Source organism: Pseudochaenichthys georgianus, chromosome 14, assembly GCF_902827115.2.
Source record: "Pseudochaenichthys georgianus chromosome 14, fPseGeo1.2, whole genome shotgun sequence".
NCBI lineage: Eukaryota > Metazoa > Chordata > Actinopteri > Perciformes > Channichthyidae > Pseudochaenichthys > Pseudochaenichthys georgianus.
Window position 1 is genome coordinate 3,033,477 of NC_047516.1, and position 17,725 is coordinate 3,051,201.

General features: G+C 40.5%; 1 protein-coding gene across 1 annotated transcript in view; it reads left to right on the top strand.

The window, feature by feature from the left end:
* LOC117458568 (cell adhesion molecule 1-like) overlaps positions 1-15,948 on the top strand; it is a 539,809-nt gene extending 523,861 nt beyond the window's left edge. Inside the window, exons 9-10 of the mRNA XM_034099144.1 lie at positions 2,706-2,834; positions 10,883-15,948. Coding sequence (XP_033955035.1) covers positions 2,706-2,834; positions 10,883-11,001 — 248 coding nt within the window. The 3' untranslated portion in view covers positions 11,002-15,948. The remainder of the gene's footprint in view (positions 1-2,705; positions 2,835-10,882) is intronic.
* The last annotated feature ends 1,777 nt before the right edge of the window (positions 15,949-17,725 follow it).

Consider the following 17,725-nt stretch of genomic DNA (forward strand, 5'->3'; position numbering starts at 1 on the left):
TAGAAAGTACAGGTATTTGAGTTCAACATGTAAGAAGTAGAAAGTACAGGTATTTGAGTTCAACATGTAAGAAGTAGAAAGTACAGGTATTTGTGTTCAACATGTGAGAAGTAGAAAGTACAGGTATTTGAGTTCAACATGTAAGGAGTAGAAAGTACAGGTATTTGAGTTCAACATGTAAGAAGTAGAAAGTACAGGTATTTGAGTTCAACATGTAAGAAGTAGAAAGTTCAGGTATTTGAGTTCAACATGTAAGAAGTAGAAAGTACAGGTATTTGAGTTCAACATGTGAGAAGTAGAAAGTACAGGTATTTGTGTTCAACATGTAAGAAGTAGAAAGTACAGGTATTTGTGTTCAACATGTAAGAAGTAGAAAGTACAGGTATTTGAGTTCAACATGTGAGAAGTAGAAAGTACAGGTATTTGAGTTCAACATGTGAGAAGTAGAAAGTACAGGTATTTGAGTTCAACATGAGAGAAGTAGAAAGTACAGGTATTTGAGTTCAACATGTAAGAAGTAGAAAGTACAGGTATTTGAGTTCAACATGAGAGAAGTAGAAAGTACAGGTATTTGGGTTCAACATGTGAGAAGTAGAAAGTACAGGTATTTGAGTTCAACATGTGAGAAGTAGAAAGTACAGGTATTTGAGTTCAACATGTAAGAAGTAGAAAGTACAGGTATTTGGGTTCAACATGTAAGAAGTAGAAAGTACAGGTATTTGGGTTCAACATGTGAGAAGTAGAAAGTACAGGTATTTGAGTTCAACATGTGAGAAGTAGAAAGTACAGGTATTTGTGTTCAACATGTAAGAAGTAGAAAGTACAGGTATTTGAGTTCAACATGTGAGAAGTAGAAAGTACAGGTATTTGAGTTCAACATGAGAGAAGTAGAAAGTACAGGTATTTGGGTTCAACATGTGAGAAGTAGAAAGTACAGGTATTTGAGTTCAACATGTGAGAAGTAGAAAGTACAGGTATTTGTGTTCAACATGTAAGAAGTAGAAAGTACAGGTATTTGAGTTCAACATGTGAGAAGTAGAAAGTACAGGTATTTGAGTTCAACATGTGAGAAGTAGAAAGTACAGGTATTTGGGTTCAACATGTGAGAAGTAGAAAGTACAGGTATTTGAGTTCAACATGTGAGAAGTAGAAAGTACAGGTATTTGTGTTCAACATGTAAGAAGTAGAAAGTACAGGTATTTGAGTTCAACATGTGAGAAGTAGAAAGTACAGGTATTTGAGTTCAACATGTGAGAAGTAGAAAGTACAGGTATTTGTGTTCAACATGTAAGAAGTAGAAAGTACAGGTATTTGAGTTCAACATGTGAGAAGTAGAAAGTACAGGTATTTGAGTTCAACATGAGAGAAGTAGAAAGTACAGGTATTTGTGTTCAACATGTGAAGAAGTAGAAAGTACAGGTATTTGAGTTCAACATGTAAGAAGTAGAAAGTACAGGTATTTGTGTTCAACATGTAAGAAGTAGAAAGTACAGGTATTTGAGTTCAACATGTAAGAAGTAGAAAGTACAGGTATTTGAGTTCAACATGTAAGAAGTAGAAAGTACAGGTATTTGTGTTCAACATGTAAGAAGTAGAAAGTACAGGTATTTGAGTTCAACATGTGAGAAGTAGAAAGTACAGGTATTTGTGTTCAACATGTAAGAAGTAGAAAGTACAGGTATTTGAGTTCAACATGTAAGAAGTAGAAAGTACAGGTATTTGAGTTCAACATGTAAGAAGTAGAAAGTACAGGTATTTGAGTTCAACATGTAAGAAGTAGAAAGTACAGGTATTTGAGTTCAACATGTAAGAAGTAGAAAGTACAGGTATTTGAGTTCAACATGTAAGAAGTAGAAAGTACAGGTATTTGAGTTCAACATGTAAGAAGTAGAAAGTACAGGTATTTGAGTTCAACATGTAAGAAGTAGAAAGTACAGGTATTTGAGTTCAACATGTAAGAAGTAGAAAGTACAGGTATTTGAGTTCAACATGTAAGAAGTAGAAAGTACAGGTATTTGAGTTCAACATGTAAGAAGTAGAAAGTACAGGTATTTGAGTTCAACATGTGAGAAGTAGAAAGTACAGGTATTTGAGTTCAACATGTAAGAAGTAGAAAGTACAGGTATTTGAGTTCAACATGTGAGAAGTAGAAAGTACAGGTATTTGAGTTCAACATGTAAGAAGTAGAAAGTACAGGTATTTGAGTTCAACATGTAAGAAGTAGAAAGTACAGGTATTTGAGGTCAACATGTGAGAAGTAGAAAGTACAGGTATTTGAGTTCAACATGTGAGAAGTAGAAAGTACAGGTATTTGTGTTCAACATGTAGAAGTAGAAAGTACAGGTATTTGAGTTCAACATGTAAGAAGTAGAAAGTACAGGTATTTGAGTTCAACATGTAAGAAGTAGAAAGTACAGGTATTTGAGTTCAACATGTAAGAAGTAGAAAGTACAGGTATTTGAGTTCAACATGTGAGAAGTAGAAAGTACAGGTATTTGAGTTCAAAATGTGAGAAGTCAAAGTAAAAAGTCGTCAGAAAAATAAGTAGTGGAGTAAAGTACTGACACTAGAAACATGTACTTAAGTACAGTAACGAAGTATTTGTACTCCACTACTTCCTACCTCTGCCTGCACGACACCTACACCCTGATCACTTTGACCTTCGATGAATGTTTGTATCTAAGTTTCTCCTTCCTCCTCCTCAGACTCCCGGGCTGGAGAGGGCGCTCCGAGGACGGTGGACCACGCTGTGATCGGGGGCGTCGTGGCCGTGGTGGTGTTCGCCATGCTCTGTCTACTCATCGTGCTGGGACGCTACTTTGCAAGACACAAAGGTACTGAGCTGGAAATATATATTTATATATATATCAGCTTCATAAAGAAGGCTTTTATGAAAGTACAGCTGCATGGGGAGGATTAGTGTTCACTGCAAATAAAAGTATGCACAGTAGCTGGGAAAGCTAGCGTATACAGATGGTGAAACAGACTCAATAACATAGATGAACTGCACTAAATGACCAGCCGAAAACAAACCATACTATTGCAGACCGTAATACCGTATCTATAGAAATCTGCAGGTTCTACTCTGCATGTCCTCGAATGAAGACGTGATTTCTTGCTTGATTTATCCAAGTTATCTTTTGTGAAACTGAAATACAGGAACAAAACATAAACGTATAGATTGTTTTACTGTTGTTGTTGTTGTAACATTATCACTGTACACAACATAAACACACAAACAGTAGATCTCCAAGCATCGCATTCAGCTGACTGAATGTACAAACAAACGCTTGAGTTCAATAATGATGGCAAACTTTAAGAACAGCTACTCAAAACAAAGAAAGGAAATGTGAACGTATGCTTGTATATATGGAAACAACTGCTTTAACACATTGTTAAAAGGTGTTAAATGAATTTCTTGAAGCATGTAGTAGCTATAGAAATGCTCAGGAATATTCCCTTTACCTGGAAGTATTTTATGAATAAAAGCACATATTGAACAACTGTATCCGATTCAGAACTACTCCGCAGCGTTCCTCTCAAACGCAGATTGTTCCTATAAAGTTTATTAGCTGTAGCCGCTTTACTTTGGAGAAATATATTTAAAAACCTTCGACGACATCCTTTACTAATAACAGAGAGGCTTTTGATAAAGCCCCGGGTTACTGCTGGTGAGTGGAATGACACGCCGTCCTGCTGAATACATAACACCATCTGTATGCTGTCCTCACAACACAGAAATGATTATAATCTATAACAAATGTCACACTTTGATATGTCTTACACGGGAAGGAAATGGCTCGGATGCATGCAGCGCTCTGCAGAGGAAGCACTGTAAATGAGGCCATTTAAAGGTGTGGGAGACTTTAGTTGATGGTGATTCTGGAGTCAGATGATCAGAAAGAAGACGGGCGGCTCAGAAAAACACTGCGTTAAACTGGAATAAGGCTCATTATCTACAGCAGTCTGTGTGAAAGCTGCACAAAGCTTTATTTATAACTGAACGCACTTTCTTCACAAGTTCAACATCCAACGCACGGCCATTTAATGCAGTACATACAACAGATTAACCGCAGAAAAAACATTATAATAATACAAATTAAATAATAATGATAGCAGGGTGTCCGTAGGGTCTTAAAAAGAAAAGTAAGGCTATTAAAAAGTACTAAACTGCATTTTCCAAGGTATTACATTGTGTAGCTTGTTTTCAATAAGTATTGTAACAGGACTGGGCAGATAAAGAGAAAAGTGGTAGTGCAGCAATCACGACAGAGGCAGTGTTCAAGTCCAAAAAAGAGGCTTTATTGCTGTTAAACTCAAAAATACCTTTAACTATACAAAGGCTAACGTAGCCGGGCCGCTAACCCCTTCAGTTCTGGCCGAGGAGAGGTGACCATGGTCCACAGGGCATCTCTACGGGACAGGGCATCTGCATTCCCATGCTTGGCTCCGGCTCATAGAGAAGTTAAACTCTTGTCGTGAGACAAACCACCTTCCTACTTTAGTGTCTTTTTGATTTGCCATCCAGATCAGTGGGGCTTGATCAGTTACCAGAGTGAAGTGACGTCCCAAGAGGTGATACCGGAGGCGCTCAAGAGCCCATTTTATTGCTAGGCCTTCTTTCTCCACAGTAGCATACCCTTGTTCCCTTGTGTTCAGCTTCCGGCTGATGTACATGACGGGGTGTTCCTCACGTGAACCTCCTGGGATAGTACCACCTGCCCACCTCTGACGCATCCGTCTGCACAATCATCCCCCGGCTGAAGTCTGGGGTCACCAGCACCGGCCGTGCGCAGAGAGCCCTCTTAAGTCCCTCCAAGGCGTGTTCAGCCTCTCCTGTCCACTTGACCATTAGCGGCTGTGAGTCTCTGGTCAGGTCTGTAAGGGGAGAGGCTACTGTGGAGAAGTTTGGGATGAAACGGCAATAGTAGGACGTCAGACCCAAGAAGGTTTTCACCTGTTTCGTTGTTGACGGCCGTGGCCAGTCCTGGATCGCCTGAACCTTCCTTTCTTGTGGTCTAACGTTGCCCCGCCCAATGGTGAAGCCCAGATACTCGGCTTCCTCCAGTCCAAGCTTGCATTTTCTTGGATTGGCTGTCAAGCCCGCCCTGCAGAGAGATTCCAGCACTGCTGCGAGCCTTATGAGATGGCTATCCCATGAGTCACTGGATAACAACGTCATCCAAATAGGCAGCTGCATACTCACGATGTGGCCTCAAGACCTTGTCCATCAGTCTTGAGTCTCCATGAAGCCCGAAGGGAAGCACAGTATACTGGTACAGACCTGTGGGGGTGGCGAAGGCCGTCTTCTCTCTTGAGGCTGCTTCAAGTGGGACCTGCCAATACCCTTTCGTCAAGTCCAGAGTGCTGATATACCTGGCTTCCCCAAGCCGATCAATCAGCTCGTCTATCCTGGGCATAGGATACGCATCCAACTTGGAGATTTCACTCAATTTTCTGAAATCATTACAGAACCTGTTGGTTTTGTCGGGCTTAGGAACCAGAACGACAGCGCTGGTCCACTCACTGTGAGATTCTTCAATCACCCCCACAGCCAGCATTTTCTGCACTTCTTGCTCAATGGCCGCCCGTCTTGCCTCCGGCACCCGGTAGGGCCGCATCTTTACCTTTTGGCCAGGCTCTGTGTGGATTTGATGTTCCACCACCGTTGTGCGTCCAGGTCGTAGTGAGAACACATCCAAACTCTGCTGAACCAGTTCCTTGGTTTGCTGTAACTGAGCTTTGGACAGCCCTGGACCGTATTCCACTTCGGCCACCTCCTGGTCTGGAGAAGAGGGGGACACAACAACACAGCAGTGCCTCTCGGGCGTACCATTTCTTGAACATGGTATATTTGGGATGGTTTGCGACGGCCAGGTTGGCGTACCTTGTAGTTGACTAGTCCCACCTTCTCTGCCACTTCATAGGGACCTTGCCACGATGCCAGGAATCTGTGTTCTGTGGTGGGGCCCAGGAGAAGCACTTTATCCCCGGGCAGGAACTCACGCGGTTGGGCACCTCTGTTATACACTTTCCTCTGGGCTTCTTGGGCTTGATCCATGTGTTCTCTGACCATGGGCCAAACATCTATATAGTCAATGTGAGGTAAAGTGTGTCGCCAAGGTAACCGGTTAGAACTCCAAGTGGCGATGAGGTCTTAAAATGTATGGAAAGGGTCTTAAAAAAGGTCTTAAAAGGTCTTCCATGTGACTTCAGGGTTCCTGCATATACCCTGTGATTGGAATAATAATACTAATAATACTAATACTAATAATGATGATGATAATACATAATAATAAAATAGTTTTTGTGGGAGAAACTTCTGTAGCAATGGAATCAGGACAGAGACACGAGGAGAGCTGGAGCTTTGATGGCAAACACTGACGGTTTATTCGGAGCTTCGGCCGGAGAATTCACAAGACATGTCACGGTCTGACCACACGGTAGAGACGCCAAACCAATTCTGAAGAACTCTACCCCAGACCCATGCATTTAGCTAATTCTGAGAGAATAATCAACATTCTTCAATAGACAGACTAAACAGCTGAGGACACTGAATCACATTTGTTGTCGCTTATGGCTCGGGGTCATCTACACCCCGAGAAGGATGTGTTCCAAGTGTCCCACAACAATAACTATCTCTGACCGAGTGCTGCCCGGTCACAAACAACAACAACTTGCTAGAGCAGCCCCTCCTTAAGGGAGATAGCGGCTGGGCAGCTGCGTCAGAGGGCGAAGGAGGACACTAGGGCTAATTATTCCCCAACAGTTTTAATACTAATAATATTTGATAAATAATGATGATGATGATAATAATAATAACATGCTTTTAAAAGCTACTCAAATACATGTTACAATTAATAAATTATGAAATGTGTGATTCTGCATTCAGTAGAATACAATATATGTATAGTATTTGCTTAGAGTAAGATGACATTTTATTTAGAAACCAAATGTAATTGTGCCTTTGTTAATGGACTGTACCAAAAGAAAAAGTACTTATTTTGCGTAATGGGTCTTTTCAGAATCACATACAGCTCTGGAACTAATTAAGAGACCACTTCAAACTGTTCTTGAATCTCAATCTCTACACGTATGGCTTCCATTGCAGAGTCTGTTGAATTCAAACAAAGAGAAATGTCGTCCGTAGTATAAAGAATAACATGAAAAAGGTTAATCGTACTCAAACACCAACCTATAAATAGCAAAGCCAGAGAAGCTGATAATGCTCCAGTGGTCTCTTCATTTATTCCAGAGCTGTATATGCTTATTCAAAGATTCAAAGGTTTTATTATCATATGCACAGCCGCTACACAGGGGTGCACCTTGCGAACAGGCAAGGCAGGCAACAGCTGGGGGCCCCGGACCAGAAGGGGGCCCCCAGACAAGGTAGATTAAGAAGGACCACAGCAACGACAACATGAACCACCCTTTCATTTACTGCAAAGACATGTCGGGAAACCCCCTCAAGGCGGCCCCATGCATAGCGCGCCGTGAAATGCCGCGTCTCATCTTAAGTTTCGTTGTCGTGCTCCGCTCCGACGCGGGGGGGGTGATGAAACGCTGGTTCGAGGGGCCCCCAGGGAATGTTTGCATAGGGCCCCCACCGACTCTAGAAATGGCAATGGAACATAGTTATATAAGACATTAAACCATAAAACATGTTAAAATAGTGCACAAAGAAACAGAGTAGAATAGAATAGGGACAGAGCCTTCAGCGTGGCAGCCCCCACCCTCTGGAACGCTCTCCCTGCGGAGATTCGCAACATCCCCACACTGGACGCCTTCAAAAGGCCCTCAAGTCCCATCTGTCTGCCAAGGCTTTCGGCCCTTAAATCGATCTGTTGTTTTGTCTGTCTGACCTTTGTTTTGTTTGTGCTCGCCCTATTCCTGTAAAGCGACCTTGGGTCCCTTGAAAGGCGCTGTAGAAATATCAGTTATTATTATTATTATTATTATTAATAGTGCAGATTATGAGACCATCTGCCATCGTTGCCATTTCTACATTCCTAACGTAAGAGCCTTTGAATCTTTAAATCTTGAATATATATAAACGATTCTGAAAAGGGCCATCATTACGATATTATATTTTGTATTAGCTAATCATCTGTAAACTAACAGATACATGAAGTAAGAATTATAATAGCTAAAGGATGATTGCAGTTAAACAAATGTAGAGATGTTTTAAAAGTAGAATGAAACAAAACCGTGAAAAGTAGTAAGACATTGTATTTCTTACAGTCAGATCCCAGGTCAGCAGCACCTCGTTTCCATCTATTCAAAGGATCTTTTGTAGGTTTTAAAATATCTATTTGAAGTGCCCTTCCTCCTTCGATCAGGAATATTGCCTTTCTTATCAACCTCCGCTGCGACACAATGTGAATACATCTGGTGAATTAAGTTTGAAGGGGCGCGCTGCCTCCTTTTCTCTCCTCCTCTGAACTTAACAAGGTTAATTTGGAGGTGTGAGACACACTCAAGACCATTTCAGAACCCGTGCCAATTTGAATGAAAGGAGGATGTATAATCTGAATATTACAGCGGGCTGGTTTGTGTAAAATAAAATGGCCGTGTGTCGAAGGATTTACATAATTAGTTGAAGAGGTCTAATCTTTTGTGTCATCTACACACAGTAGGCTATTACAAGAGAGTAATGGATTACATGTAACAGGTCATCAGGATACAAGACGACTGTATTCCCTTAAAGTTACATTAATAAATTATGGTTTCTGTTACATTTCTAAACATTGGAATTCCTAGCAGGATTACAATGTTAGATAAAAACTAAAAAGAGCATTTTTTATGTAGTGTCTCTACTTTAAAGAGTCCTCTCCTGCTGATGTTCAGGTGTATATCAGTATGTAGTGTCTCTACTTTAAAGAGTCCTCTCCTGCTGATGTTCAGGTGTATATCAGTATGTAGTGTCTCTACTTTAAAGAGTCCTCTCCTGCTGATGTTCAGGTGTATATCAGTATGTAGTGTCTCTACTTTAAAGAGTCCTCTCCTGCTGATGTTCAGGTGTATATCAGTATGGAGTCTCTCTACTTTAAAGAGTCCTCTCCTGCTGATGTTCAGGTGTATATCAGTATGGAGTCTCTCTACTTTAAAGAGTCCTCTCCTGCTGATGTTCAGGTGTATATCAGTATGTAGTGTCTCTACTTTAAAGAGTCCTCTCCTGCTGATGTTCAGGTGTATATCAGTATGTAGTGTCTCTACTTTAAAGAGTCCTCTCCTGCTGATGTTCAGGTGTATATCAGTATGTAGTGTCTCTACTTTAAAGAGTCCTCTCCTGCTGATGTTCAGGTGTATATCAGTATGTAGTGTCTCTACTTTAAAGAGTCCTCTCCTGCTGATGTTCAGGTGTATATCAGTATGTAGTGTCTCTACTTTAAAGAGTCCTCTCCTGCTGATGTCCAGGTGTATATCAGTATGTAGTGTCTCTACTTTAAAGAGTCCTCTCCTGCTGATGTTCAGGTGTATATCAGTATGTAGTGTCTCTACTTTAAAGAGTCCTCTCCTGCTGATGTTCAGGTGTATATCAGTATGTAGTGTCTCTACTTTAAAGAGTCCTCTCCTGCTGATGTGCAGGTGTATATCAGTATGTAGTGTCTCTACTTTAAAGAGTCCTCTCCTGCTGATGTTCAGGTGTATATCAGTATGTAGTGTCTCTACTTTAAAGAGTCCTCTCCTGCTGATGTTCAGGTGTATATCAGTATGTAGTGTCTCTACTTTAAAGAGTCCTCTCCTGCTGATGTTCAGGTGTATATCAGTATGTAGTGTCTCTACTTTAAAGAGTCCTCTCCTGCTGATGTTCAGGTGTATATCAGTATGTAGTGTCTCTACTTTAAAGAGTCCTCTCCTGCTGATGTTCAGGTGTATATCAGTATGTAGAGTCTCTACTTTAAAGAGTCCTCTCCTGCTGATGTTCAGGTGTATATCAGTATGTAGTGTCTCTACTTTAAAGAGTCCTCTCCTGCTGATGTTCAGGTGTATATCAGTATGTAGAGTCTCTACTTTAAAGAGTCCTCTCCTGCTGATGTTCAGGTGTATATCAGTATGTAGTGTCTCTACTTTAAAGAGTCCTCTCCTGCTGATGTTCAGGTGTATATCAGTATGTAGAGTCTCTACTTTAAAGAGTCCTCTCCTGCTGATGCTCCGGTGTATATCAGTATGTAGTGTCTCTACTTTAAAGAGTCCTCTCCTGCTGATGTTCAGGTGTATATCAGTATGTAGTGTCTCTACTTTAAGGAGTCCTCTCCTGCTGATGTTCAGGTGTATATCAGTATGTAGTGTCTCTACTTTAAAGAGTCCTCTCCTGCTGATGTTCAGGTGTATATCAGTATGTAGTGTCTCTACTTTAAAGAGTCCTCTCCTGCTGATGTCCAGGTGTATATCAGTATGTAGGGTTTCTACTTTAAAGAGTCCTTGTGGGGGAGAGAAACTCCCTCTGGAGGGAACACAGGGATGTTAGCCTTTGCAGACCATGTCAATGCACTAAAACTACAAGAGAGGGAAAATCACAAAAACAGAATAGGGTCTCTTTGAGTAAAATAATCAGATTACATTACGTCTATATTGGGATACTCAGATTACATTTTTTCACAGGTAACTAGTTGTAGGGGAATATAATTGTAAAGTAACCCTCCGAACATACATGTGTGCATATGTATAAATGTTGATTGTGTATATAGGATATAAATATTTGTATACATATTGTTGTATATATTTGTTTTTGTATTGTGGGAAACGGTATTTCGATCTCTGTCTGTACACACAAACTGAAAGATTGAAAATAAAGTTGACTTTGAACCCTGGATATTACCCAGTCACTGATGCTGTCCTTCTTCTTCTTCCTCCTCTTCCTCTTCCTCCTCTTCTTCAGGTACCTACTTCACACATGAAGCCAAAGGAGCAGACGACGCCGCGGACGCAGACACAGCCATCATCAACGCCGAGGGGGGGCACACCAACTCAGACGAAAAGAAGGAATACTACATCTAAAGAGGACCCCAACCCTCAGAGCAGCGCCCGCTTTATGGAGCTGTTTCTGGGGCAAGAGGTGGAGGGAAAGAAGGGTGGAGATGGAGGTGGAGTTTGTTCAGGATAGAGGGGTTTCAAAGAGAGAAAGAAGGCCTGGTTTCAAACCGTTGTTTAGTCTAGTCTGCAGATGTAGATGGAATGTTTTGTGTGTAAAAAAAAAAAAAATCAAAAAGGACAAAAAATGGGAGTAGGGTTTTTTTTCGGAGGCGGAGTTGGAGGAAGGGGTTTTGGGGGGATTTGGCGTGCATTGCCAGAAAAATCACTGTAGAGAGCTTCACCATTCGACACCTCCCTAACTGCTGGTACGGATTTTATTTAGTTCAACCATTTGCAGAAAATTCTGTGCCTTGTTCTATCCATACTTTGGATTTGTGTTCGATCCTCATTCCCCCCGTGTCATCTCCTCATCGATGTGCTGTTGGCTTTTTGTATGAGAGTAAAAATTACACAGCCACTTTATTCATTTCCCCCCTAAATGTGTCCGCACTCACACACTGCAAAACTCTTTCCAGTATACTGTGATTTGTCTCAAGCCATTGCTCCCTTCGCTCGTTATTTAAGTTTCGACAGCTCCAGAAATGCATGGAATGCTTCACATATCATTGTACAAAGAACATAATGAGAAACAGGTTTCGTGTACTGGATATTCTCCCCCTGAACACACGCAGAACATAATCAAAAAGAAGGCAGCGAAGGATAATACGAAATGATTTGTATTGGTGTTTGCAACCTCAGAGGAGATCTCTTAAATAATCCTTTTGAAGAGAATATCTTTCTCACCGTGCTGCCATTTCAATATTTTTATTTCCTCCTCTCTTTTAGTCTATGATCTGTTTTCGCACCAGCTTTAATTGAGTTGTGATGATGAGATTCAATTGATTTCCATCTGCTCTTGCAAATGGTTTTGAAATTGTTTTTCTTGGCGCACTCTCAGTCAAGATGGCTCAGTAATACGGACAAATTGGTGTTAAAATTGGCCAAAAGATGTATTGTACATAACTTTAACACACAAAAAGAACTAAAACGACAAATGAATTTATTTTAGGAAGCTTCACAAAACATCCTCCCTACACAGAATCCAATGTAAATCAAGCCAATGGAATCACAGCTGTATATTACACTAATCCTTACTAAGAAATATTTTTTACTAGAATTACAATGTGTGGATTTCATCTTGTCACACTCATCGTGTTTGGGAGAGTTCATGTCTTCACACTGAAGAGACATGCCAGTCTTTCCACTTCCATCTCAACATACATTTTGCTTTAAATGCAGCAGCTTGAGTGACCGTTGATCGTTTTCTGCATGTTTGTACGTGCTAAAACTCGTTTATTTTTGCTTCTCTATCTACGTATCACCTGCCAGAAGTGAATAAGGTTCTGTTAGTGCTGCAGATAATTGAATATACCAGGGAAATCCTTCAAAAGTGGATACAAGTAGTAAAATTGGCCACTCAAAAATCCAAGATGGCGGCATTTTCAAGATGGCCGCCAATGATGGCTTGGAAATGTCTTTTTTTTTGCCATAAAATCACCTTCACTTGCCCTGTATTAAGGATCTTGGTCTCAAATCATAACATTTTGATCACAAAGAAACCAAATTCAGACGTCATGAATTATACAAAAGTTTATTTTTACCATTTCTAAGCCATAACATCAACGTAATCTGCCAATGGAAAACTGAGTAGCCCAACATGCGTGGTAGTGGAGATGGTTGAGGTGTTTTTGCGTGTAGAAGTGTAGTAGTAGGCCTACTGGTGACATAATGGTGTTCATTGTGCGCTAACTAGTTTTGCTAACATAAAATACTGGTATTAGTGTGGTTTAGTGTCGCAGATGCTTTCTAATAAGCCCCACATTTTAACATAATGAATATAAAATGACAGAAAAAAGCTCTGAAGAAGTTTTTTATTAGTCAATTTGACTCCCCTATTGGCAATAACATATCATTCAATCCCAAAATCACCAAAATGTATCCAGTTCACTTGGCTGGAAATGGCGGCCATCTTGGAAAACGGTCGCAACTTTGAAAATGCAAGTGGCTTTTTTAAATGAACGACCCCAGAGGGATGCAAATTGACAGGTTGGAGCTTGTATCCACTTCTGAGAGATTGTTACAGCTATCTGCAGCACTATGTGTTTCTCTGGAGCACTGAGGAATGCAAAAAGTAATTAATTATTTTGAGGGGAGTTAATACACAGGTTGTGCTCCGAGGTCGTAAACCATGGTTGCATTAATGCACTGGCTTCTTAACATGGCAACGAGGGTGTATTCATGGCATTGTTTGTCTTAATTATGTGTTCACACAGCAAGAAGCCTGCATAATGACTCCCCAAATTATCAAGGTTTGCACCGTCAGAGCTGGGATCAGGCTTTTCGTGTCATTGTAAAAAACATTTAAAACGATAAACATATCATCAAACCTAACGGTGGCTGCAACCATTTATGAATGTTTTGTTCTTCAACGGTTAAAAGCTAGCATCTTTAGAGTGGTGTAGGAGTCCTAAAACCTGGTAGTGACTCAGCATTTTACAACTACGTCTGGTGGTTATACAAGCTGAAGAGATTTTACCTCTATGAAAAAAAAAATGTCAGTAAATACCCAACTTGTTAATTTAAAAACAGCGGTTGCCACCAAGTGTCTAAATGAGACGACTACAAAGTCAAAGATGGCGGCATTTTCAAGATGGCCTCCAATGATGGCTTGGACATTTCATTTTTTGCTTCAAATGATAAACTTTTGACCACGAAGAAACCAAATTCAGACGTCAGGAATTACTCAGAAGTGAGATTTTCCTTTTGAACAAAACGTCTAAGTTACAAACGTTTGTCTGCCACAGATCATCCTTTTTGCTAAATACCTAAATCCAATGGAAAAAAACAATTGGCTTTTTGTCGAGGCATCGTCTCACAAAGTTACTTCGTCACTGCACCACTCTATAGGATAAACCATATCAAATCTGTAGATAGAAATGCGTCAATACCAATCATATCTAGTGATGAAACATTTTTCACGAGTATGTCACTTGTTACCAGTAGGAGGTAAGGGTGTTTCTTGCTGTGTGGACACTTACAATTCTCAATTGCCATGTTTGATTGGAGTTTCCCAATGTGCAACAAACATTAACAACGTGATAGCTTTAATATATCATTCTCATGCATGAAGGCTTTCCGTATTAAGACATGGGGTCGTACAAAGGGAGGTGAAGAGGTTTCTTGTGAAGTGCATTAGATAATCGCCTGAAAATCTGTGCATTTTCTTAAATTTGTTTGATATTTTATCATGCAGCCGTAGTGATTGGTGGGAGCTGTTTTCTATTAGATATAGGGGGACTACAGGAGTGTCCATAACTCTACATGCCTCTGTTAAAAACGTGATTTAATTTAAATTCTGTACTCGTAAAAGGAATTACCACTAAGTTCACACTGTATGCTGATGACACTGCTGTTTTGTGTTTGGATGGGTTTGGGGTGGGGGAAGGGTTTCTGATTAGGTTTCGATGTTTTCCAGTCTGATGTCTGATCAAACTATTAACTGACTTGTTATCGTTCATTTATGAATCACAGAGCAGATGCCACTTCACGTGTAGGACTGAGATTGTGTGATTTGTATTTTACAGCGAGCGCTATTTCGCTTCGGTGGCTGCTTCCATTTTCAATCCAACTTCAAAATATGTCTTACCAATAAATAAATAGATCTGAATACTGTCTTCTTCCTGAAGGGTGCGTTCACACCGGATGCTAAGTGGAGATTTGAGTTTAACCGCGGCATAATTTGTGTTTACTCCAACTAGACGTGCTGGCGAGGAGGCGGGGCTTAAGTCAATGTAGACAACAAATTGAACATATTTCGCCGTAGTAAATACGGATATAAATGAGTGAATCCATGAATTAATGCTTTAGCAAGATTTTCCACAAGAAGGCAGGCAAACACTTTAAACATCTTTGTTTTCTGAATAGAGTTTGGATCAATCAGGCTAGGCTAAGCTAACGTTGACTTGACATGTTACGTGCCGCGCGAAAAATTAACTTAGCATCCAGTGTGGACGCACCATAAGGGATTCATATTTACTTTGTTCCATTTTTTTTCTGGTAGGAACAGGAGTGTTTCTCCAAATGTTTGACCTATCATTCATTCCCAAAAAGTTACAAAAAAAACAACATTCAAGTAGATATTCAGGAAAGATGAAGATTCAATTTGGATGAATTAGCATAATGATAGTTTAGGCTACTGTATGTGTCATTTTATTTTATATTAAATGCCCAGTAAAGTGGGGAAAAAAGTCTCACAGTGTAGTTTCTCCACATTAAATGAATGTGTCCTGTCTCTGGTTCATGCGTTGCTAAATGATGTGACTGCATCTCAGGTAGAATGCAAAGTTTTAGGCCCCACCAAATCACATAAAAGCAAGTACAATGCATCCTCATCAAGCGCAACACGTTATTTTAGATCCAAGAGGCAAACATTTGGTGGTATTTTGCATATATGTTGTACATGTTTCCTGTATTTTTCTTAATATTTGGTGCACTGTAAAAGATGTGTTGAGTATTGCTTTGTGTTGACATAGGTCATAAAGAGTACACTGTTTATTGGAATGAAGCAGGATCAGAAAACTTGTTGTGGCTGTACTTCTACTACTACTTCTACTTCTTCTTCTTCTGTCACTATCCTCGCACCACCGCCTTTGGAAGCACGTTTGAATCCCGAAAAAGTTCTGATAGTGTCACCAGTCATTGTTTTTAGATTGATTCCTTTATGTCTCTCTGCTGTTCTTGGGAAATGTTAATGTGTATTAATGGAGAAAAAGGAGTTCCACATTCCCATACACATTTTGTATTGGTTCATAAATAGACATTTTTACAAAACAATGAAGAGTTCTTGTCTTAATAAAAAAGAAAAGATATTAATGTCCAAAATAATCAGTGTTGGTATTGTTTTTTACTCTCAATGTTAATGTTTTATGATGATGCACAACAGGTTTGTAGAGGAAATGTCGCCATACCAGGAATTAGCTTCTCCCTGGTTCCCTCCACCAAAATCCAATGGGTTATTGCAGAAAATAATCTCTGTGTCAAACAAACGTTTATGACACTTACACATTTAGGGATAATCTGCATATTAGCACCTCTTTGTGATTTTTTGAAGTAAAAAGCTATCGGTAGGCTATAGAGGAACTACAGCACAGTCACATGACTTCACGTCACCACCGCTAAGCTAAAGGTGGCTAATGTTGGGCTATAAATGAACTACAGCACGGTCACATGACTTCACGTCACCACCGCTAAGCTAAAGGTGGCTAATGTTGGGCTATAAATGAACTACAGCACGGTCACATGACTTCACTTCACCACCACTAAGCTAAAGGAGGCTAATGTTGGGATATCAAGGAACTATAGCACAGTCATATGACTTCAGGTCAACCCCGCTAAGCTAACGGTGGCTAATGTTGGGCTATAAATGAACTACAGCACGGTCACATGACTTCAGGTCACCACCGCTAAGCTAAAGGTGGCTAATGTTGGGCTATAAATGAACTACAGCACGGTCACATGACTTCAGGTCAACTCCGCTAAGCTAAAGGAGGCTAATGTTGGGATATCAAGGAACTATAGCACAGTCATATGACTTCAGGTCAACCCCGCTAAGCTAACGGTGGCTAATGTTGGGCTGTAAAGGAACTACAGCACGGTCACATGACTTCACGTCACCCCCTAAGCTAACGGTGGCTAATGTTGGGCTATATAGGAACTACAGCACGGTCACATGACTTCACGTCAGCTCCGCTAAGCTAAAGGAGGCTAATGTTGGGCTATAAAGGAACTATAGCACAGTCATATGACTTCAGGTCAACCCCGCTAAGCTAACGGTGGCTAATGTTGGGCTATAAATGAACTACAGCACGGTCACATGACTTCAGGTCACCACCGCTAAGCTAAAGGTGGCTAATGTTGGGCTATAAAGGAACTACAGCACGGTCACATGACTTCAGGTCACCACCGCTAAGCTAAAGGTGGCTAATGTTGGGCTATAAAGGAACTACAGCACGGTCACATGACTTCAGGTCAACTCCGCTAAGCTAAAGGAGGCTAATGTTGGGATATCAAGGAACTACAGCACGGTCACATGACTTCAGGTCAACTCCGCTAAGCTAAAGGAGGCTAATGTTGGGCTATAAAAGGAACTACAGCACGGTCACATGACTTCACCTCACCTCCGCTAAGCTAAAGGGGGCTAATGTTGGGCTATAAGGTATATAGTATTGGTCGGATCTCAAAACATTTTCACATGTGGCCCTAATCTTCTTTGGTAAATATACACCATCCTATTCAGATGTTCAGTTTAAATACACTTTTTAAATATCTTGTCTTACTTATTCCTTGGTGAAAGCTTCTTTTTCTATCTGAAGTGAACCTTGGCAGGGGTCGATGTCATGAAATCTTTACCACATGCATAAACCAGTGTGAACACGCAGTATAAAGCAGGCGCTCCTAATTAACACAAATATAGGGTAATACCTTGCGGAGCACCGTGAAAGCCTGAATAAATTCGACAGGGTTTATATTCTGGAAGTCAATCTCTGCTTTCCTGCGCAGTGAACCCTTTTTTAACTAACATCTTAAATAAATCAAAGTATTGATTCCCAACAAAGCAGATGTGGGGCAAGCTATCTGTCATGGAAACATG